The sequence below is a fragment of the Schistocerca americana genome, chromosome 4 (assembly GCF_021461395.2).
Source record: "Schistocerca americana isolate TAMUIC-IGC-003095 chromosome 4, iqSchAmer2.1, whole genome shotgun sequence".
Taxonomy (NCBI): domain Eukaryota; kingdom Metazoa; phylum Arthropoda; class Insecta; order Orthoptera; family Acrididae; genus Schistocerca; species Schistocerca americana.
This window is the reverse complement of record NC_060122.1, coordinates 524,865,254-524,881,967: the sequence shown is the minus strand read 5'-3', so window position 1 is coordinate 524,881,967 and position 16,714 is coordinate 524,865,254. Positions and strand designations below refer to the sequence as shown.

Sequence of the window (16,714 nt, the reverse complement as noted above, 5' to 3'; positions counted from 1 at the left end):
AACATACCGCCGTTTGGCTACCGCACGGACTCCCATAAGGAGGACATACTGATAAACATCCCTGACGTAGAGAAACAACTGAAAAAGTTGAAACCAAATAAGTCGCCAGGTCCTGATGGAATCCGAGTTCCGTTGTACATACTCTACGGAATTGACCTCCTACTTTGCTTGCATTTATCGCGAATCTCTCGTCCAGGCGACTGGTAAAAAGGCGCAGGTGACTCCTAAATATAATAAGAAGGGTAAAAGAACGTATCAGCAAAATTACAGACCAATATCATTAACATCGGTTTACTGCAAAATTCTATAACATGTTCTGAGTTCGGATAGAATAATTTTTTTTGAGAACGGAAAGCGTATGTCCACGAATCAGGACGATTTTATAAAACATCGTTCATGTGACAGCAGCTTGCCCTTTTCCTACTTGATATTCTACAAAGCATTCCTGAAGGGCAACGTCACACTGTTAAGGAAGGTACGAGTATACGGAACAGGTTCACAGATATGTGAGTGGCTCAAAGACTTCTAAGTGACAGAACCCAGTATGGTGTGCTCGACGGCGAGTGTTCATCGGAGACAAAGGTGTCGTCAGCCGGCCGGAGTGGCCGAGCGGTTCTATGCGCTACAGTCTGGAACCGCGCGACCGCTACAGTCGCAGGTTCGAATCCTGCCTCGGGCATGGATGTGTGTGATGTCCTTAGGTTAGTTAGGTTTAAATAGCTCTAACTTCTAGGGGACTGAAGACCTCAGCAGTTAAGTCCCATAGTGCTCAGAGCCATTTGAACCATTTGAAAGGTGTCGTCAGGAGTGCCCCATGGTAGAGTGTTAGGACGTTGCTATTCTCTATATACATAAGTGATCTGAAGGACAGGGTAAGAAGCAGTCTGTGGCTGTTGGCTGATGATGCTATGGTGTATGGGATAGTGTCTTCATTGAGTGACAAGATGGCTTAGCCAAAATTTCTGGTTGGTGCCATGAATGACTCTAAATGTAGAAAAATGTGAGCTAATGTAGATGAGTAGGACAAAACCCGTAATGTTCGAATACAGCATTAGCAGTGTCCTGCTTGACACAATCTGGGCGTAACGTTGCAAGACGATATAAAATGGGACGAGGATATGAGGATTGTGGTAGGGGGATGAATGGTAAATTTAGGTTTATTGGAACAATTTTGGAGCAAATGCGATTCATCTGCAAAGGAGACCGCATGTAGGCCATTAGTGCGACCCAATCTTGAGAATTGATGGAGTGTTTGGGATCCCCAGCGTGTCGGATTAAAGTCACAGCACTTCGAAAGGGGGGCTGTTAGATTTGTTACTGATAGGTTCGAACAGCACTGAAGTATTACAGAAATGCTTCGGTAACACAAATGGGGATCCCTGGATGGAAGGCGACGGTTTTTTTCCGAGGAACACTATTGAGGAAACGTAGAGAACCGGCATTTGAAGGTGACTGCAGAATGATTCTACTGCTGCCGACGTACATTTCGCTTAAGGACCACGAAGATAAGAGAAATTAGAGCTCGTATGGAGATATACAGATAGTAGTTTTTACTCTCGCCGTATTAGCGAATGGAACAAGAAAGGAAATGACTAGTACAGATATCGGATACCTTTCACCACGGACCGTACTGTGTCTTTGGGAGTACGTATGTAGGTTGTGTAGGTAGATACAGGGGACTCGTGTGAGCTGATTGTAGACATCTGTTGCCACGCATCTGCGGAAAGCTACCTAGAAATTGTTGAATACGTGTCAGGTTGAATCGGTGCTATATTGCGTTCCAAAGATGGACTTGTAAAGGTGGTCGTAATGTTTTGGATCATCAATGTACAGTATATTGGAGATACTAGACCTGGGCTTGACTGATCCCGCCTCTAAAATTAGAACTTGGCTTGCCCTGACTTCATCTGCGGCGCATTGTTTACTGAGCTATGAAAGAAATGTTTTCGTGTCGTACGGATGAAGTGGTACAATGCGGAACCTTGGCGCACCTGTGTGCAGCAGCCGGCCTCCGACTGGTGCAGGAAGTGGATGTCGTCACGAGGGAGCGGGGGCTGGTGGGCGTGGCCGGCGGCTGGCGTCGTGCGCCGTGTCGCGCTCCACCTCCAGCAGGCACTCCTCTGCACCGCTCAGCCCGTCCTCGCCGTCCTGTGGACAAGTAGGCGCCCACGTCAAACAAAGCTAAACACATCCTGTAGCTCTGACAGGTGCTCCATTAGGGCACCTTAAGCTCGACGTTGCTTATCTTCTATCCTATTTGCACGTATGTTGTAGTAGGAGGAAACGAAGGTTACGATATAAGGTTCCGCCCACAACGTGTTCGTTAGAGGCGATTACTTGCTCAGCTGCGTAAAGAAGGAGCCTCGACAAAGAAACCATACGAATTAAGGAAAAGCACTGAAATCTGTCACGATCTTTAACAGATGGACTGTATCTTCAGCGCGCTTCGTTACATGGTCATTTAGCAATCGAGAGAGCGTTACGGAGATGATAGATAAACTCCAGTGGAAGACTCTGCAAGAGAGACGCTCAGTAGCTCGATACGGGCTTTAGTTGAAGTTCCGAGAACATACCTTCACCGAGGAGTCAAGCACCATATTGCTCCCTCCTACGTATATCTCGCGAAGAGACCATGAGGATAAAATCAGAGAGATTAGAGCCCACACAGAGACATACCGACAATCTTTCTTTCCACGAACAATACGAGTCTGGAATAGGAGGGAGAGCCGATAGAGGTACTCAAGGTACCCTCCGCCACACACCGTCGGGTGGCTTGCGGAGTATGGATGCAGATGTAGACTGAGACACTTTTTCAAGTGCACATGTAAAGTGTTTAAGAGACTTTTCTGTAAACAGTGCTGCACAGCTTCAGTGGGCCGGCCGGTGTGGCCGAGCGGTTCTAGGCGCTTCAGTCTAGAATTGCGCGACCGCTACGGTCGCAGGTTCGAATCCTGCCTCGGGCATGGATGTGTGTGATGTCCTTAGGTTAGTTAGGTTTAAGTAGTTCTAAGTTCTAGGGGACTGATGATCTCAGATGTTAAGTCCCAAAGTGCTCAGAGCCATTTGAACCATTTGAACAGCTTCAGTGTACTGAACGAAACAGTGTCACTAAATCACCATACGCTGCTGAAGTACGTACTCAGTTACCAATAATCAATTTCCGCCAAGCGAGCATCTTCTAGTCACTGATACCATTGCGTTAGGTTATAGGAAGGGTCCTTGGCGTCAAGAGCGTAATTATTGTCAATTGCACCGCCTGTCATTTATACACTATCTATCGAATGTTCGATTACAGTTCCGCACTGTCGCTTGATAAAGTAAGAGCTTACGGAATATCAGACCAGCTGTGTGGCTGGATTGAAGAGTTTTTAGCAAACAGAACACAGCATGTTGTTCTCAATGGAGAGACGTTAAAGTAACCTCTGGCGTGCCACAGGGGAGTGTTACGGGACCACTGCTGTTCGCAATATATACAAATGACCTAGTAGATAGTGTCCGAAGTTCCATGCGGCTTTTCGCGGATGATGCTGTAGTATACAGAGAAGTTGCAGCATTAAAAAATTGCAGCGGAATGCAGGAAGATCTGCAGCGGATAGGTACTAGGTTCAGGGAGTGGCAACTGACCCTTAACATAGACAAATGTAATGTATTGCGAATACATAGAAAGAAGGATCCTTTATTGTATGATTATATGATAGCGGAACAAACACTGGTAGCTGTTACTTCCGTAAAATATCTGGGACTATGCGTACGGAACGATTTGAAGTGGAATGATCATATAAAATTGATTGTTGGTAAGCCAGGTGCCAGGTTGAGATTCATTGGGAGATTCCTTAGAAAATGTACTCCATCAACAAAGGAGGTGGCTTACGAAACATTCGTTCGACCTATACTTGAGTATTGCTCATCAGTGCGGGATCCGTACCAGGTCGGGTTGACAGAGGAGGTAGAGAAGATCCAAAGAAGAGGGTTATTTGGTAAGCGTGATAGTGTTACGAAGATGTTCAGCAAACTCAAGTGGCAGACTCTGCAAGAGAGGCGCTCTGCGTAGCGGTGTAGCTTGCTGTCCAGGTTTCGAGAGGGTGCGTTTCTGGATGAGGTATCGAATATATTGCTTCCCCCTACTTATACCTCCCGAGGAGATCACGAATGTAAAATTAGAGAGATTCGAGCGCGCACGGAGGCTTTCCGGCAGTCGTTCTTCCCGCGAACCATACGCGGCTGGAACAGGAAAGGTAGGTAATGGTAGTGGCACGTAAAGTGCCCTCCGCCACACACAGTTGGGTGGCTTGCGGAGTATAAATGTAGATGTCGATGTGGAAAGTTTTCGTACTCCTATTAGTGGACATTAATATGGGGTATGTCCCACACTTTCCCTTTACGATGACAGGTTGTTTCTGTGGGGTATTTGAATGTTTGTGGAGGAATGTGAGACCATTCTTCCTCAAGAGCCGAAATCAGGGAAGGTAGTGATGTTGGACGCTGGAGTCTCTAAGTCCACGTTCTAACTCATTACAAAGGCGTTCCACTAGGTTCAGGTCGGGACCCACGGTAGACCAGTCCATCTGAGGAATGTTATTGCCCACAAACCATTGCTTCACAGATACTGCATTATGGCAGGATCCATTCTCATGCTGATAGAAAAAAATCGTCCTCTTCAAAACGGAATTCTGCTTTATGCAGTACAAATGCTGTCAAATGTGTTCATATCCTACCGCATTTATCGCAATAAGGGGATCACATCCCAATCACGAGAAACTCCCCGCATGCCCTAACTCGAGCTCCTCTGTACAACACTGTTGGCCCTACACATGGTGACAGGTAACGCTCTGCAGGCATACGACAAACCGAAAAACTTCCATCGGGTTGCCACAGGGTATAGCGTGAGCGATCATTCCGAATCACCCGTTTCCAAGCACCCACTCCCCAGGGCGTCGCTCTTTACACATCAAGCGCTGGATAGAATTGAAACAGAAATATGTGCTTATAAGGATTTGCTCGACCATTGTACCTGTAAAGAAATTACATAAAACTTTTTTTTATGAATATAATCACACTAGTTCAAATACCAGAGATTAATGCGTAAAGCATTTGCTGAACAAATGAAGCTTTACCCTCTTCGTTTATTAGTTTTAGAATAAGTTACCTTTCGTTGTTATCCTGTCCTAGTGTTAAGACGTGTTGTGCCATTTCTTACTGATAAAATTGGGTTAAATAATGAAAGTGTTTTTGATGCAGAGCGATTTCGTCTTTTGTGATACCATGGGTCCCACCTCCTGAAATTCTGGAAAATTATTACTATTATTTTAATTTTATGCAGAGAATTTAGATGGAGGCGACGATCTTCACGGCGACGCTGTTCAACGATAGAGGTACGTCAACGTGTTCATCTTTTTCCTTTCGTGGCCGCTACCGTCAATTCCAATATATTTGCGGCGACATTCAGAACCTGCAGTCTTTCTTTTCATTGAATTTCGAAGTCCACGCATTTACGTTCTAAGATGAATATATGCATTTAACTGTAATTCTTTTTGTCCAGGCCACGGGGGATGATTGCACTCAAAATGTACGTGCCTCTATCCCGTTCGTATGTTCGCTTACATTTGAGTGTGTACAAGCGTGACTCGTTCCCTACACATTATTAACGCTGTTTTTTTTTTTTTTTTTTTTACCACTCATTCGTGAATGTACGTGCCCTCTTATTTGATGTAGTCAGTCGGCCCTATTCTTTAAAAACGTTATTTGTAACATTCAGTGGCTTAGTTTCCACAATTGATCTTTGCCTGTGTGCCGGCCGCTGTGGCCGAGCGGTTCTAGGCGCTTCAGTCTGGAACCGCGTGACCGCTACGGTCGCAGGTTCGAATCCTGCCTCGGGCATGGATGTGTGTGACGTCCTTAAGTTAGTTATGTTTAAGTAGTTCTAAGTTCTAGGGGACTGATGACCTCAGATGTTAAGTCTCATAGTGCTCAGAGCCATTTGAACCATTTTTTTGCCTGTGTCGCAACAGCGCTTCAGGCGAAATATTTATTATGCGACATCCACAATAACTTTTATTTCAAAATTTCGACGACCGACTGAATAAAGATTTTTGTAACAATAACAGTACCAAATCATAATAATATAAGAGGACGCGTTACATACCCCATTCTTTTTAACTACCTGCGGACAATCACTGTACCAGGTGGACGGCTGGTAGCAATGTGAAGCTCATAAGAAATTCCTTTCTCTAATTCACGCGACTTTTACAGCTACCCTTCGCAACGTCCGATGACACATGTCTGTCAGTAAATGTGGTCTGCCTGGTCATGGTTTAGCTGTGGTTGTCCCTCCGCATTTCCATTTCAGTCACACCACTAGCAGTAGAGTTTTTGAAATGTCCTCAATGAATTTGTTAGGCCCAAAAGTCCACGTACAAACTCATTGAGCTCCACTGACCAACCCATTCTGCTCTTACTACTTCTCTACTGCTAACACAACTCTCTCGCCCTCCTTTGACACTGGCCGGTCAGCGTCAGACGACGTCTAATGGCCAATTCCGTATTACATAGGGGTGTCCAGACACTTTTGATCAGATAGTACAGATGCGTCCATTGCCTTATTCATTTTTCTATTAATGCCTAACTGCACATATTGATAGTCTATTCCTTTGTTCCCTATGGTGTTGACATACTATACACTTTTGTTAGCAAGTGTACATATTGGCACTTAGTTGCTTGTGGAAAAATGTGCAAGACGGTGACGCACGTATTATAAGTGGCAGATGCTGCAGCTGATAGTAACTGCGTCCTTCACGCCAACGAATCAGCATCTCAGAATGGATAAACACAATGAAGCATCCCCAAATCTCTTGTGGTTCCATTTTTAGGTACTCCACGTCGACGTCTGCTCGTAGATACGTATCGTCGGTAGGTTTTCCGGCTTTACTTCCCGACGTGACAGCGACGACTCTCCGATGAGGTGCGGGCCTTTTGTTTTGCTATTACTGCGAGTCTTGTAAATATCGCTTTTATTTAGTAATTTGCGCGGCTAAAACTCTCCCCTTTTATGATTAAGACAGCCTGCGCCACCTTTCGGAGGGAGAGGGGACGTCAAAGAGTCACCAAAGTTCATATTAAGCAGTCCGTAAAACACGTAAACATTTACTCCAGTTAGCGTGTTAGTTAATGCCTACGCTTTCCGCTAGATGGTGCTGACTTACTGCTGAATAGCTTTGGTTCCGTAAAACCTTCACTGATTAGTACTAGGTAAATGAAATAAGTACAACACTCTTGTATTTCACTTTCAGTCTATATTAAAGGATTAAGATGGTGATGGATAATGGTCTATTTAAAAGGTTCCTAGCCTGGACGAATCCAAATAGTCCGCAAATGCCGATATACACGCGCTCTACGTGCAGATTCGCAACTAACGGCACACGACACTTGAAAGTTCACACGTTAATATCTGAATACCGGTACTTCTGAATTCACTCGTTTCAGCAGATAATTTGAGTTTCTGTTGTCTATATGCCCGTAAAGTTCTAATCTAGTACTAAAGTCCTAAAATCCCCTTAATACTCCGTTGCTACCAACAGTCAGAGATCGTACACTACATCACTTTTAATCTCCGTAATATTCTAACAGTTCATCGTGAATCTTAACACGATAAAGTCCAATCTAATTATTGTCTCGCTGATTGACACGGGTTCCCCGCCCTTTAACGAAACAATCAAGGAAAAAAGGCGGCAATAATGACGATCAGGCCTTTTTGTAGGTTTTTCATCACAAGAGTTCTCCATGACGGAGCTTCCGTGGCTTTGCTGTACTTAGACTTTAAACTACTTGCTGATATACTATAATTTTGATCTGAAATTACCGAACTCTGATTCTACACTATATTTCCCTCTAAAAATTCTATTCTTAATTTTAAATTATTCTTTCTATAGCTTTTATCACTGTAAACTAAACCGAGCTGTTGCAACAAGTCCTGTATAGTTTTCAAGGGAATGGTGATGATACAGGTGGATAGCGATCGCGCACGCGTCTCTACAAATTAGGCCAGAAAGGCTTAGTAATACTGAGGTCTGACGACCATGGTGGCCATCAGAGATGCTACATTCCGTCCTTGTGCTCACAAAACCAGTCCTGGCTGTATGAACTAGGGTCTTGTCGTCTTGGAAAACGGCATCATCACTGGGGAACAAATATTATACCACAGGATGGATCTGATCAGCCAAAATGGCCACATAATCCTTGGTAGTAATGAGACCTGCAGAATAATCGTGCATCCCATCATCAGTCTGCATCGTAGGCGTGGCATGGCGTACGAAACATGTAAGCTCGGCCACAAGTTGGAAACAGTGTGAAAAAAAAGACTCATCCGAACAAAAGATTTTCATCCATTGCTCCACAATCCATGTTTTATGGCTTCGGCACCACGTTTCCCTGTTACGACCATTTGCATCACTGGTGAGTGGTTTTCGAATTTCAGCTCACCCTGCAGTTCCCCACTTTTGGAGCTCCGTTCGTGTTTTTTTGGTCCTGACAGGTTTGAAGAGTGCAACATCCAGTTCTGCAGCGACTTCTGCTGACTTTTACAGTTGTCTTCCTCCTCAATGACCGTGTGTCAAGATCACTCAAAACACACTTTGGTCCGCGTTGTGACTTACCGGATGACGTTTTCCTGTTTTCCCTGTAAGCAGTATAAATCTTCCATACGGTGCCTGTTTAAACACCAGACACTTAAACTACCTTGGTTACGAGCACCAACAATTTTCCCGTGTTCGAAATCACTTAGCTCCAGCATAATGCACTCACAACTACACAGAACACTGTTCTGACAAAGACTGACACTTGCAGTGTATTGAGGGCATCTTACACAGGTGCTGTTCGTGGTCAGGTACAACAGACTTGGCTAGCAACTGCATCTACGTTCAAACAAGCATTTCTTGGGGTGCTTCCATGTATTTAACCGACGTCTGTATCTGATATATAGTGGTCATCAGACGTTTTTGTTGAAGAGCCAATACTGACGCCTGAGGCCGCATATGTACGCATCTGATTATTAATTGGTAACCGACATAAACTAGTATGTTACGAGCCCCTAATAGACTAGCTACAACAAGGGCACGGTAAGTTTCCACCGGCCCACAAGTATTGATGGTTGAAAGTCGGCACCATTGGGAACACTTTGTGTCGATAGGGGTCCCTTTCAAATTACTGTCATCCTCAGCGACAATAAAGTTGTGACACAGGAATTGTCACACGAAGTATTACTATTTCGTCTGTGTGAGGAGTTGATTACTCCACACACATTATAAAACTGTATATATATTTTCACGGACAACACCTATGATGTTATTGACAACAACGGGTTTGAAAGAGCTGACCTATCGTCCTAACCACCAACAGCTCGCGAGCTCCTGTCACTTTGGATTTTAAACAATAGTAACCAATGTATCTGTGAATATGGAAGGCTGTTACAATAACAGCACTAAAATTGGATATAATACGTAATAAGGCAATCTCAACAGCACCTCACAGTAGGCTTATCACTTGTCAGTCCATGGTTCCAAGTGTGCGAGATTTTTATTGCATAAAAAGGTATGTTTTTGTTTTCTGTATAATAGCAGACATATATAAAATTGTTTTTAACAGCTTGTATAAAGAATGTCGTTGAATTTCGGACTCACAGGCTTAACATATGCGAACACAGAAATGTGCAGCATTAAGATAAAAGGAAACGACCCACCTTCATACGACGATGCTGTAGAATCAGCTAAATTTTGTTTCTGTTGTGATGTAGTGATATTTGTTACACAAGGACGTGAGTTAAGTGTCAATGAGGTCAGTGGGATGTATTTGTTTTAAACGAGTTTTTGAAGTACTCATATGTCTTTCGTTCAAATGAAGAAATTTGAATACCATATCCGCCTTAACTTTTGTTTTGGTTTGGTTTGGTTTATCGCCAGCGGCTGCTCATCAGAAGTAGGTTAAATGTAATAAAAATCCAGCTTTTTCTTTTTCAACACTGAAGAAATGGACAGCTGAATTTAAACATGAGCTTAATTTTCTTGAACGCATTTCACGAACAGAGCTTTCCAAAACTACAAACACAGACGGAAACAGTCAAAGAATGCACAAAATTCCAATGAACAATCAGTTATTCTGTACACGAATTACTTGACTTCCAAATGTATCAAAAGTAGTGTCACTGTGCACTTCAAATGAAGAATTAACTACGGCCAAGTGTGTACAGAATGAGTGCCGCATTTGTTCAGTGGGGACAGAAACCTCATCCGAAATAAATAACTGGACCGTTTTATAAAGCATCGACTTGAATATCGGCGTCGTTTTATTTTTTAGTGCCTGAGGCTGGCCGCACAAGTTCACGTCAGAAACGAAAACATAATAAACGCTGTTGGTGGATGTCGTTGGCCCAACAGCAGGTGTGCACAGACTAAATAGTACCGCGGGCCGCCAAACTCTTACTGTGACTACGTCGTCGCAAATTCAAAACTATCGTGCCGTGAGGTAAGTTATAACTCAGAACTGGAGTCCCCCTACCCCACTTCCAGCTAGACTAGGCTCAAACGAAATAAATCTACAACGACTCGCTCTGTCCATTTCGGCAGGGAATGAAAAATTAGAAGAAAGAACACTGGTCGGAATAGATTTCATCTGCCGAACAGATTATAGCCAGTGCTTCCTGGGATGGAAAACTGATCCTTCTTATCTGGTATGTTGAAATGGCCGAATAATAAATTATGACATTATTAAAGTCCTGTAAACCATCAGCATGAAAAATTATTAACACATGTGAGTTTGCCTGGTACGAAAAAGAGTTGATTAAACAATGACGGAATTAGGAAACTGTGTTACGAAAAACTGGAAAATCAACCATGTCGCCAGTTTTGGCTGCTCCGACTGAAATCTATTTCTATATATAAAGAAAGCTAAAGATAGTAATGGAATGATGTCACTGGAAATGGCAGCCATAAATGACCGTTCGGGAGAGCTCTTATAATCTTACGTCAGATATTTAATCTACTCGTGAGAAAAACTTTAGACGCAGACTAAATGGGGACTACATTGAAAAACGAGTAAAAATCACTATCTGCGTCTATGTACGTGTATTATTTGCTAGTCATTTCCTTTCCTGTTACATCTGCAAATGAAACGAGTGGAATGGATACCCAGATGCCTCTGTATGAACCCCAATATCTCTCATTTGACCTTTGGTCATATGAATATTAGAGGCAATAGTCACTCAACAGACAGTCACGAATGCTGGGTCTCTCAACTTCCTCAATAACATTTCGCAAATAGATCGTCTACGTCCCCACAACGTGGCCTACTTCCCTCAGGCACGGCGCCCAATCAAGACTCTGACACCATCAGCTCCAGCGCCGCCGCTCTCACGACGCTGGCCCGCTCAACGCCCCCTCCATCGTACACTCTCCTGTGCTTCCTATGCCCTCGGCGCATGTCCCCTACATGCACTCTCCCTGTATGTCTAATGAGGGCGTCACTCTGCTCTCCTCAGACTCTGATGGCCATAGCTTATCACTTCCTGACAGCTAACCATGGTTATACCATACTTTCTGCATGTCACCGATGTTCAGCTTACATCTCCGGTGACCTCCTTTCTCTACAGGCCTCTTCTCTTCCGAGTGTGTGTCATGGTCATCTTATGCACGAACCTGTCCTGTGCTGCCCTGGCCTGGGCATTGCCCCCACACATCTCCAGTAGGGATTCTCTCCTGCGACCTCCAGGAGCTTTCCGCTCTGCATAGAGAGCCTGCCTTTTCTCGTCCGGACAGCCTCCACGGCACATAAGTTGGATTTATGTGTCACTCTGGTTCTCTGTTTGTGCAATTTTCGCTGCAAGCTCGGCCTCTAGGATACGCCGTCTTCAACGGCGTCATGTCCATTTCTCGATAACGACCCTGGATATCTCTTTTTTTGCCACATTCGCTCCACCCAGTCCTCAACAGGGCGTCTTTGACAGCACCACCGGCCCTGGGCCCCCACTTCCGGGTCGAGGCCTCTACTGTTGTACACACTCCTTACTGGATGCGCTGTCCTTCTCCAAAGCTCATTCGCTCTTTGGGAGATGCTTTTTCTCGATGGTCGCTCCTCTATCTCTCCCTTGGAAAAGAAGGGATGTGGTATCCTATCCCAATTGCCGACCTCACAGCAAGACGGGTCCACCATCTCCTCTGTCGAAAAAAAGGAATACTGTAACCTTAGCTGACACCTAATGCTCAGCCACCAACCACATAGTAATGTACCGCAGGTTGCCGCCCTTCCATTATGCCAGCAACACAACCACGTGTAGGTCACACCCTAGCAGCCACAAAACTGTCAGTTGGCGCTATGACATCCGATTCACAGTGCTGCTATCGTCAGTACTATCTCGCATCCCCGAGTCACTTGCCACCATCACGCTTTCCTGGTATTCTTCCACTGGAAGGCTTTACATGACGCTGCCTGGTCACTCTCCAGTCAGTCGGTAGTTAACAGCTCATGATTCTCTCGGCTCAACTCTGACCACGTAAGCTGACCCACAATCAGAGATCCATTCTCTGGGCCTGCAGTACACTCTGGGCTTTATGCCAGCCATGTCCGTGGCTCACCAGTAGGAGCCTACGACATCACATACCACATGCAAACTGCTGGGCCGGCCGAAGTGGCCGAGCGGTTCTAGGCGCTACAGTCTGGAACCGCGCGACCGCAACGGTCGCAGGTTCGAATCCTGCCTCCGGCATGGATGTGTGTGATGTCCTTAGGTTAGTTAGGTTTAAGTATTTCTAAGTTTTAGGGGACTGATGACCTCAGAAGTTAAGTCCCATAGTGCTCAGAGCCATTTGAACCATTTTTTGCAAACTGCTGGGTCATTGCGAGTGCGCCGAACACGGACTGCATCTATGTACAAACTTGTACCAACTACGTCAGTGCTACACTATTAGGACAGACTAGTGTACTTAACTCAGTGACTATGTCTAGCATTGCGATACAGCTCGTACCTTTTAAAACCTCTTCTGTGTATTTTGTCATACGGATAGCATGTCACGACCATCTTTTAGTTGTGTTATTTCCAAAACGGCATTAAGTAGAACCTACTTGACGTGTTGGGTTAACGCAGTTCCATCGTTCTCTGGCTACCTGTACACAGCCATTCATTAGTAGCTTGAACCACCTACAAGGGAACTTAACACATATCAATACGAGACTCGCATAAAAAGAGAAAACGCAGAAATTCACATGACGTGTCAACACTTTGACGGCATAACCGACATTCAATCTAATATGATGCGCGAGTTGAATAACATCCCAAAGAAAGAATTTTCTTAACAATTTCACAGGGTTGTATGAACGTTCTGTGCATTGTACTCAAGTGAGTTTTGGAGGGAGTGGGGAGGAGCCCTGAAACTTTAAAACCACTATCATGTTTTCATTAGCGCAGACTCGAAAATTTAAATACATAGAAAGCAAGATAGGAACCGATACGGAGAGCAGCACAGAAAATATAATCAGCGTAGCAATGGTGAAAATGGCATTTTGTTGGAATAGGTGAATTTTCTGAAGCAATAGGGACAAAGCTCTGAGGAAATGACTAATGAAGTGTCTTGCATGGAGTGTCATCCTGTATAGTGCTGAAACGTGAAAATGAGGGAGGAAGATAGAGCAAGTCTGGAGGCTGTTGAGGTGTGGACATGGCGGAGGATTGAAGAATAAGTTGGATGGGTACAACCTAACATGAGAAGATACTGATAAGAGTGGAAGGGCAAAGACAATTACTGAATGTAATAACAGAAAGCAAAATAAACTGGAGTTGTCGTATATTAAGAAAGGAGGAGAGGCTTATAAAAAGTAGAGGAGTCTGTGGAAGAGAAGAAGAAGAGATGGAGGAAGAGATTTCAGATCCTGGATGATCAGATGGAAGGCAGCATATACAACAACATTAAGAGGGAAGTAATGGACGGCGGGAAACGGAGACACAAACGGCTTGCTAATATAACAGTAAACTTATGCTGCTGCTGCTGCTGATGATGATACACTACTGGCCGTTAGAATTGCTACACCAAGAAGAAATGTAGATGATAAACGGGTATTCATTGGAAAAATATATTACGCAATGTGGGTGCATAGATCCTGAGAAATCAGTATCCAGAACAATCACCTCTGGCCGTAATAATGGCCTTGATACGCCTGGGCATTGAGTCAAACAGAGCTTGGATGGCGTGTACAGGTACAGCTGCCCTTGCTGCTTCAACACGATACCACAGTTCATCAAGAGTAGTGACTGGCGTATTGTGACGAGCCAGTTGTTCGGCCACCATTGACCAGACGTTTTCAGTTGGTGAGAGATCTGGGGAATGTGGTCGCCAGGGCAGCAGTCGAACATTTTCTGTGTCCAGAAAGGCCCGTACAGGACCTGCAACATGCGGTCGTGCATTATCCCGCTGAAATGTAGGGTTTCGCTGGCATCGAATGAAGGGTAGAGCTACGGTTCGTAACACATCTGAAATGTAACGTCCACTGTTCAAAGTACCGTCAATGCGAACAAGAGGTGACCGAAACGTGTATCCAATGGCACCCCATACCATCACGCCGGGTGATACGCCAGTATGGCGATGACGAATACACGCTTCCAATTTGCGTTCAACGCGACGTCGCAAAACACGGATGCGACCATCATGATGCTGTAAACAGAACCTGGATTCATTCGAAAAAATGACGCTTTGCCATTCATGCACCCAGGTTCGTCGTCGAGTACACCATCGCAGGCGCTTCTGTCTGTGATGCGGCGTCAAGGGTAACCGCAGCCAAGGTCTTCGAGCTGATAGTCCATGCTGCTGCAAACGTCTCCGAACTGTTCATGCAGATGGTTGTTATCTTGCAAACGTCCCCATCTGTTGACTCAGGGATCGAGACGTGGCTGCACGATCCGCTACAGCCATGCGGATAAGATGCCCGTCATCTCGACTGCTAGTGATATGAGGCCGTTGGGATCCAGCACGGCGTTCCGTATTACCCTCCTGAAACCACCGATTACATATTCTGCTAACAGTCATTGGATCTAGACCAAAGCGAGCATCAATGTCGCGATAGGATAAACTGTAATCGCGATAGGCTACAATCCGTCCTTAATAAGTCGGAAACATGATGGTACACATTTCTCCTCCTTACACGAGGCATCACAACAACGTTTCACCAGGCAACGCCGGTCAAGTGCTGTTTGTGTATGAGAAATCGGTTGGAAACTTTCCTCGTGTCAGAACGTTGTAGGTGTCGCCACCGGCGCCAACCTTGTGTGAATGCTCTGAAAAGCTAATAATTTGCATATCACAGCATCTTCGTCCTGTAGGTTAAATTTCGCGTCGGTAGCACGTCATCTTCGTGGTGTAACAATTTTAATGGCCAGTAGTGTAATATTAATGGCATACCGTTTGCCGCAGTCACTTCGATTAAACATCTGGGTGTAAAGTTGTGAAATGAAATTTAATGGAATGAGCACATACAGTTAGTGGTAAGGAGGGCGAATGTCTGAATACAATTTAGAGAAAGAGTTCTGATAAAAAGTCAGCACCTTTAAGAGAGACCGAATACAGAACGCTTGTGCGACACATTCGCTCGAATGTTTGCTGTCCCTACCGGTTGTGACCAAAGGAGGCCGCTGAAGCAATTCGAAGGTGTGCTGCTGGATTTGTTAGCGGTTGGTTGGATCCGAGCGACGGTGAGACGGAAATGCTCGTGAGATTAGATGGCTTGCGTAAGGCCTAGATTATAATGTGTGGACGGCAAATGGAGCTTTGATTGAGGGACCGCTTGCACTGAAGTCGTTATGTCCACATAACCGTGAACTGTGAACTTTGACGTCGTCTGCCTGAAAAATAGTCGGGTGGCGTCCTATAAAGCCAACGGCCGAAGAAAACCTGTAAAGCGTAGTGCTGGCCCAAGATTCGTAGATGCGAGATAGCGCCGACGGTAGTAGCTCTTTGAATCGGCGAGCATCACCTGGTACTGTGGTGATTGCTGGGGTTGATCTCCCTAGTATGCCGGAAGTGCGGCAACTCACCAGACACCGGCGTGTGGTTGGTGGTTTGTCCGTAGGTGGCAGCCCAGGGTAAAGCAATAAGACCAAGTCTCGTTACCTGCGATGAATTTTTTCAAAAATTAACTTCACAGTCTGCGTTTCAGTCAGAAAGCAGCATAGAAATCAGTTTTGCAGAAGTTTTTGATCTATCGATTTAGAGAGTTGCTGCATTGAGATGTGTGACAACAACATGACACATCGTGGCCGCACGTCCATCATTTAATACTGGCTGCTCGCAACTGACTAATCGAATTTACTTCTGTTGTTTACAATTGTTAGTTGAAGCTGTCAGCACATTTACTGCGCTGACATCGCATTTAGACCAGAAATAAAATCAGCCTCGGAACTTCTGGGACGGACTGGGTACTTCTCCGTTCAGCATTATATTTACCCTTTATTTTCTCCTAGTGCATTTACTTCTGTTTTCTTTTTGTATTGATTTTCATTCCCTAAATCTTTCGTTTAGCTTCAGTGGTATCGGCCTTACACTCTAAGCGCTTGACACGTCGTCTGCAAACGTCAAACACCGTGTTCTTCTGCCTCCAGTTTTTACCACATGGTCATTTATTGGCAGTGGTCAATCACATTTCCCGAGTACAGACTGAAAATAATAGGAGACTTACACCTGGCTTG

General features: G+C 44.9%; 1 protein-coding gene across 2 annotated transcripts in view; it reads right to left on the bottom strand.

Moving 5' to 3' along the window:
• LOC124612880 overlaps window positions 1-16,714 on the bottom strand; it is a 265,723-nt gene that overhangs the window by 12,213 nt on the left and 236,796 nt on the right. The window contains exon 5 of one of the 2 annotated variants that reach the window (XM_047141326.1): window positions 1,992-2,148. The exons of the other annotated variant lie outside the window; for it this stretch is intronic. Coding sequence (XP_046997282.1) covers window positions 2,038-2,148 — 111 coding nt within the window. The 3' untranslated portion in view covers window positions 1,992-2,037. The remainder of the gene's footprint in view (window positions 1-1,991; window positions 2,149-16,714) is intronic. 2 annotated transcript variants of the gene reach the window in all.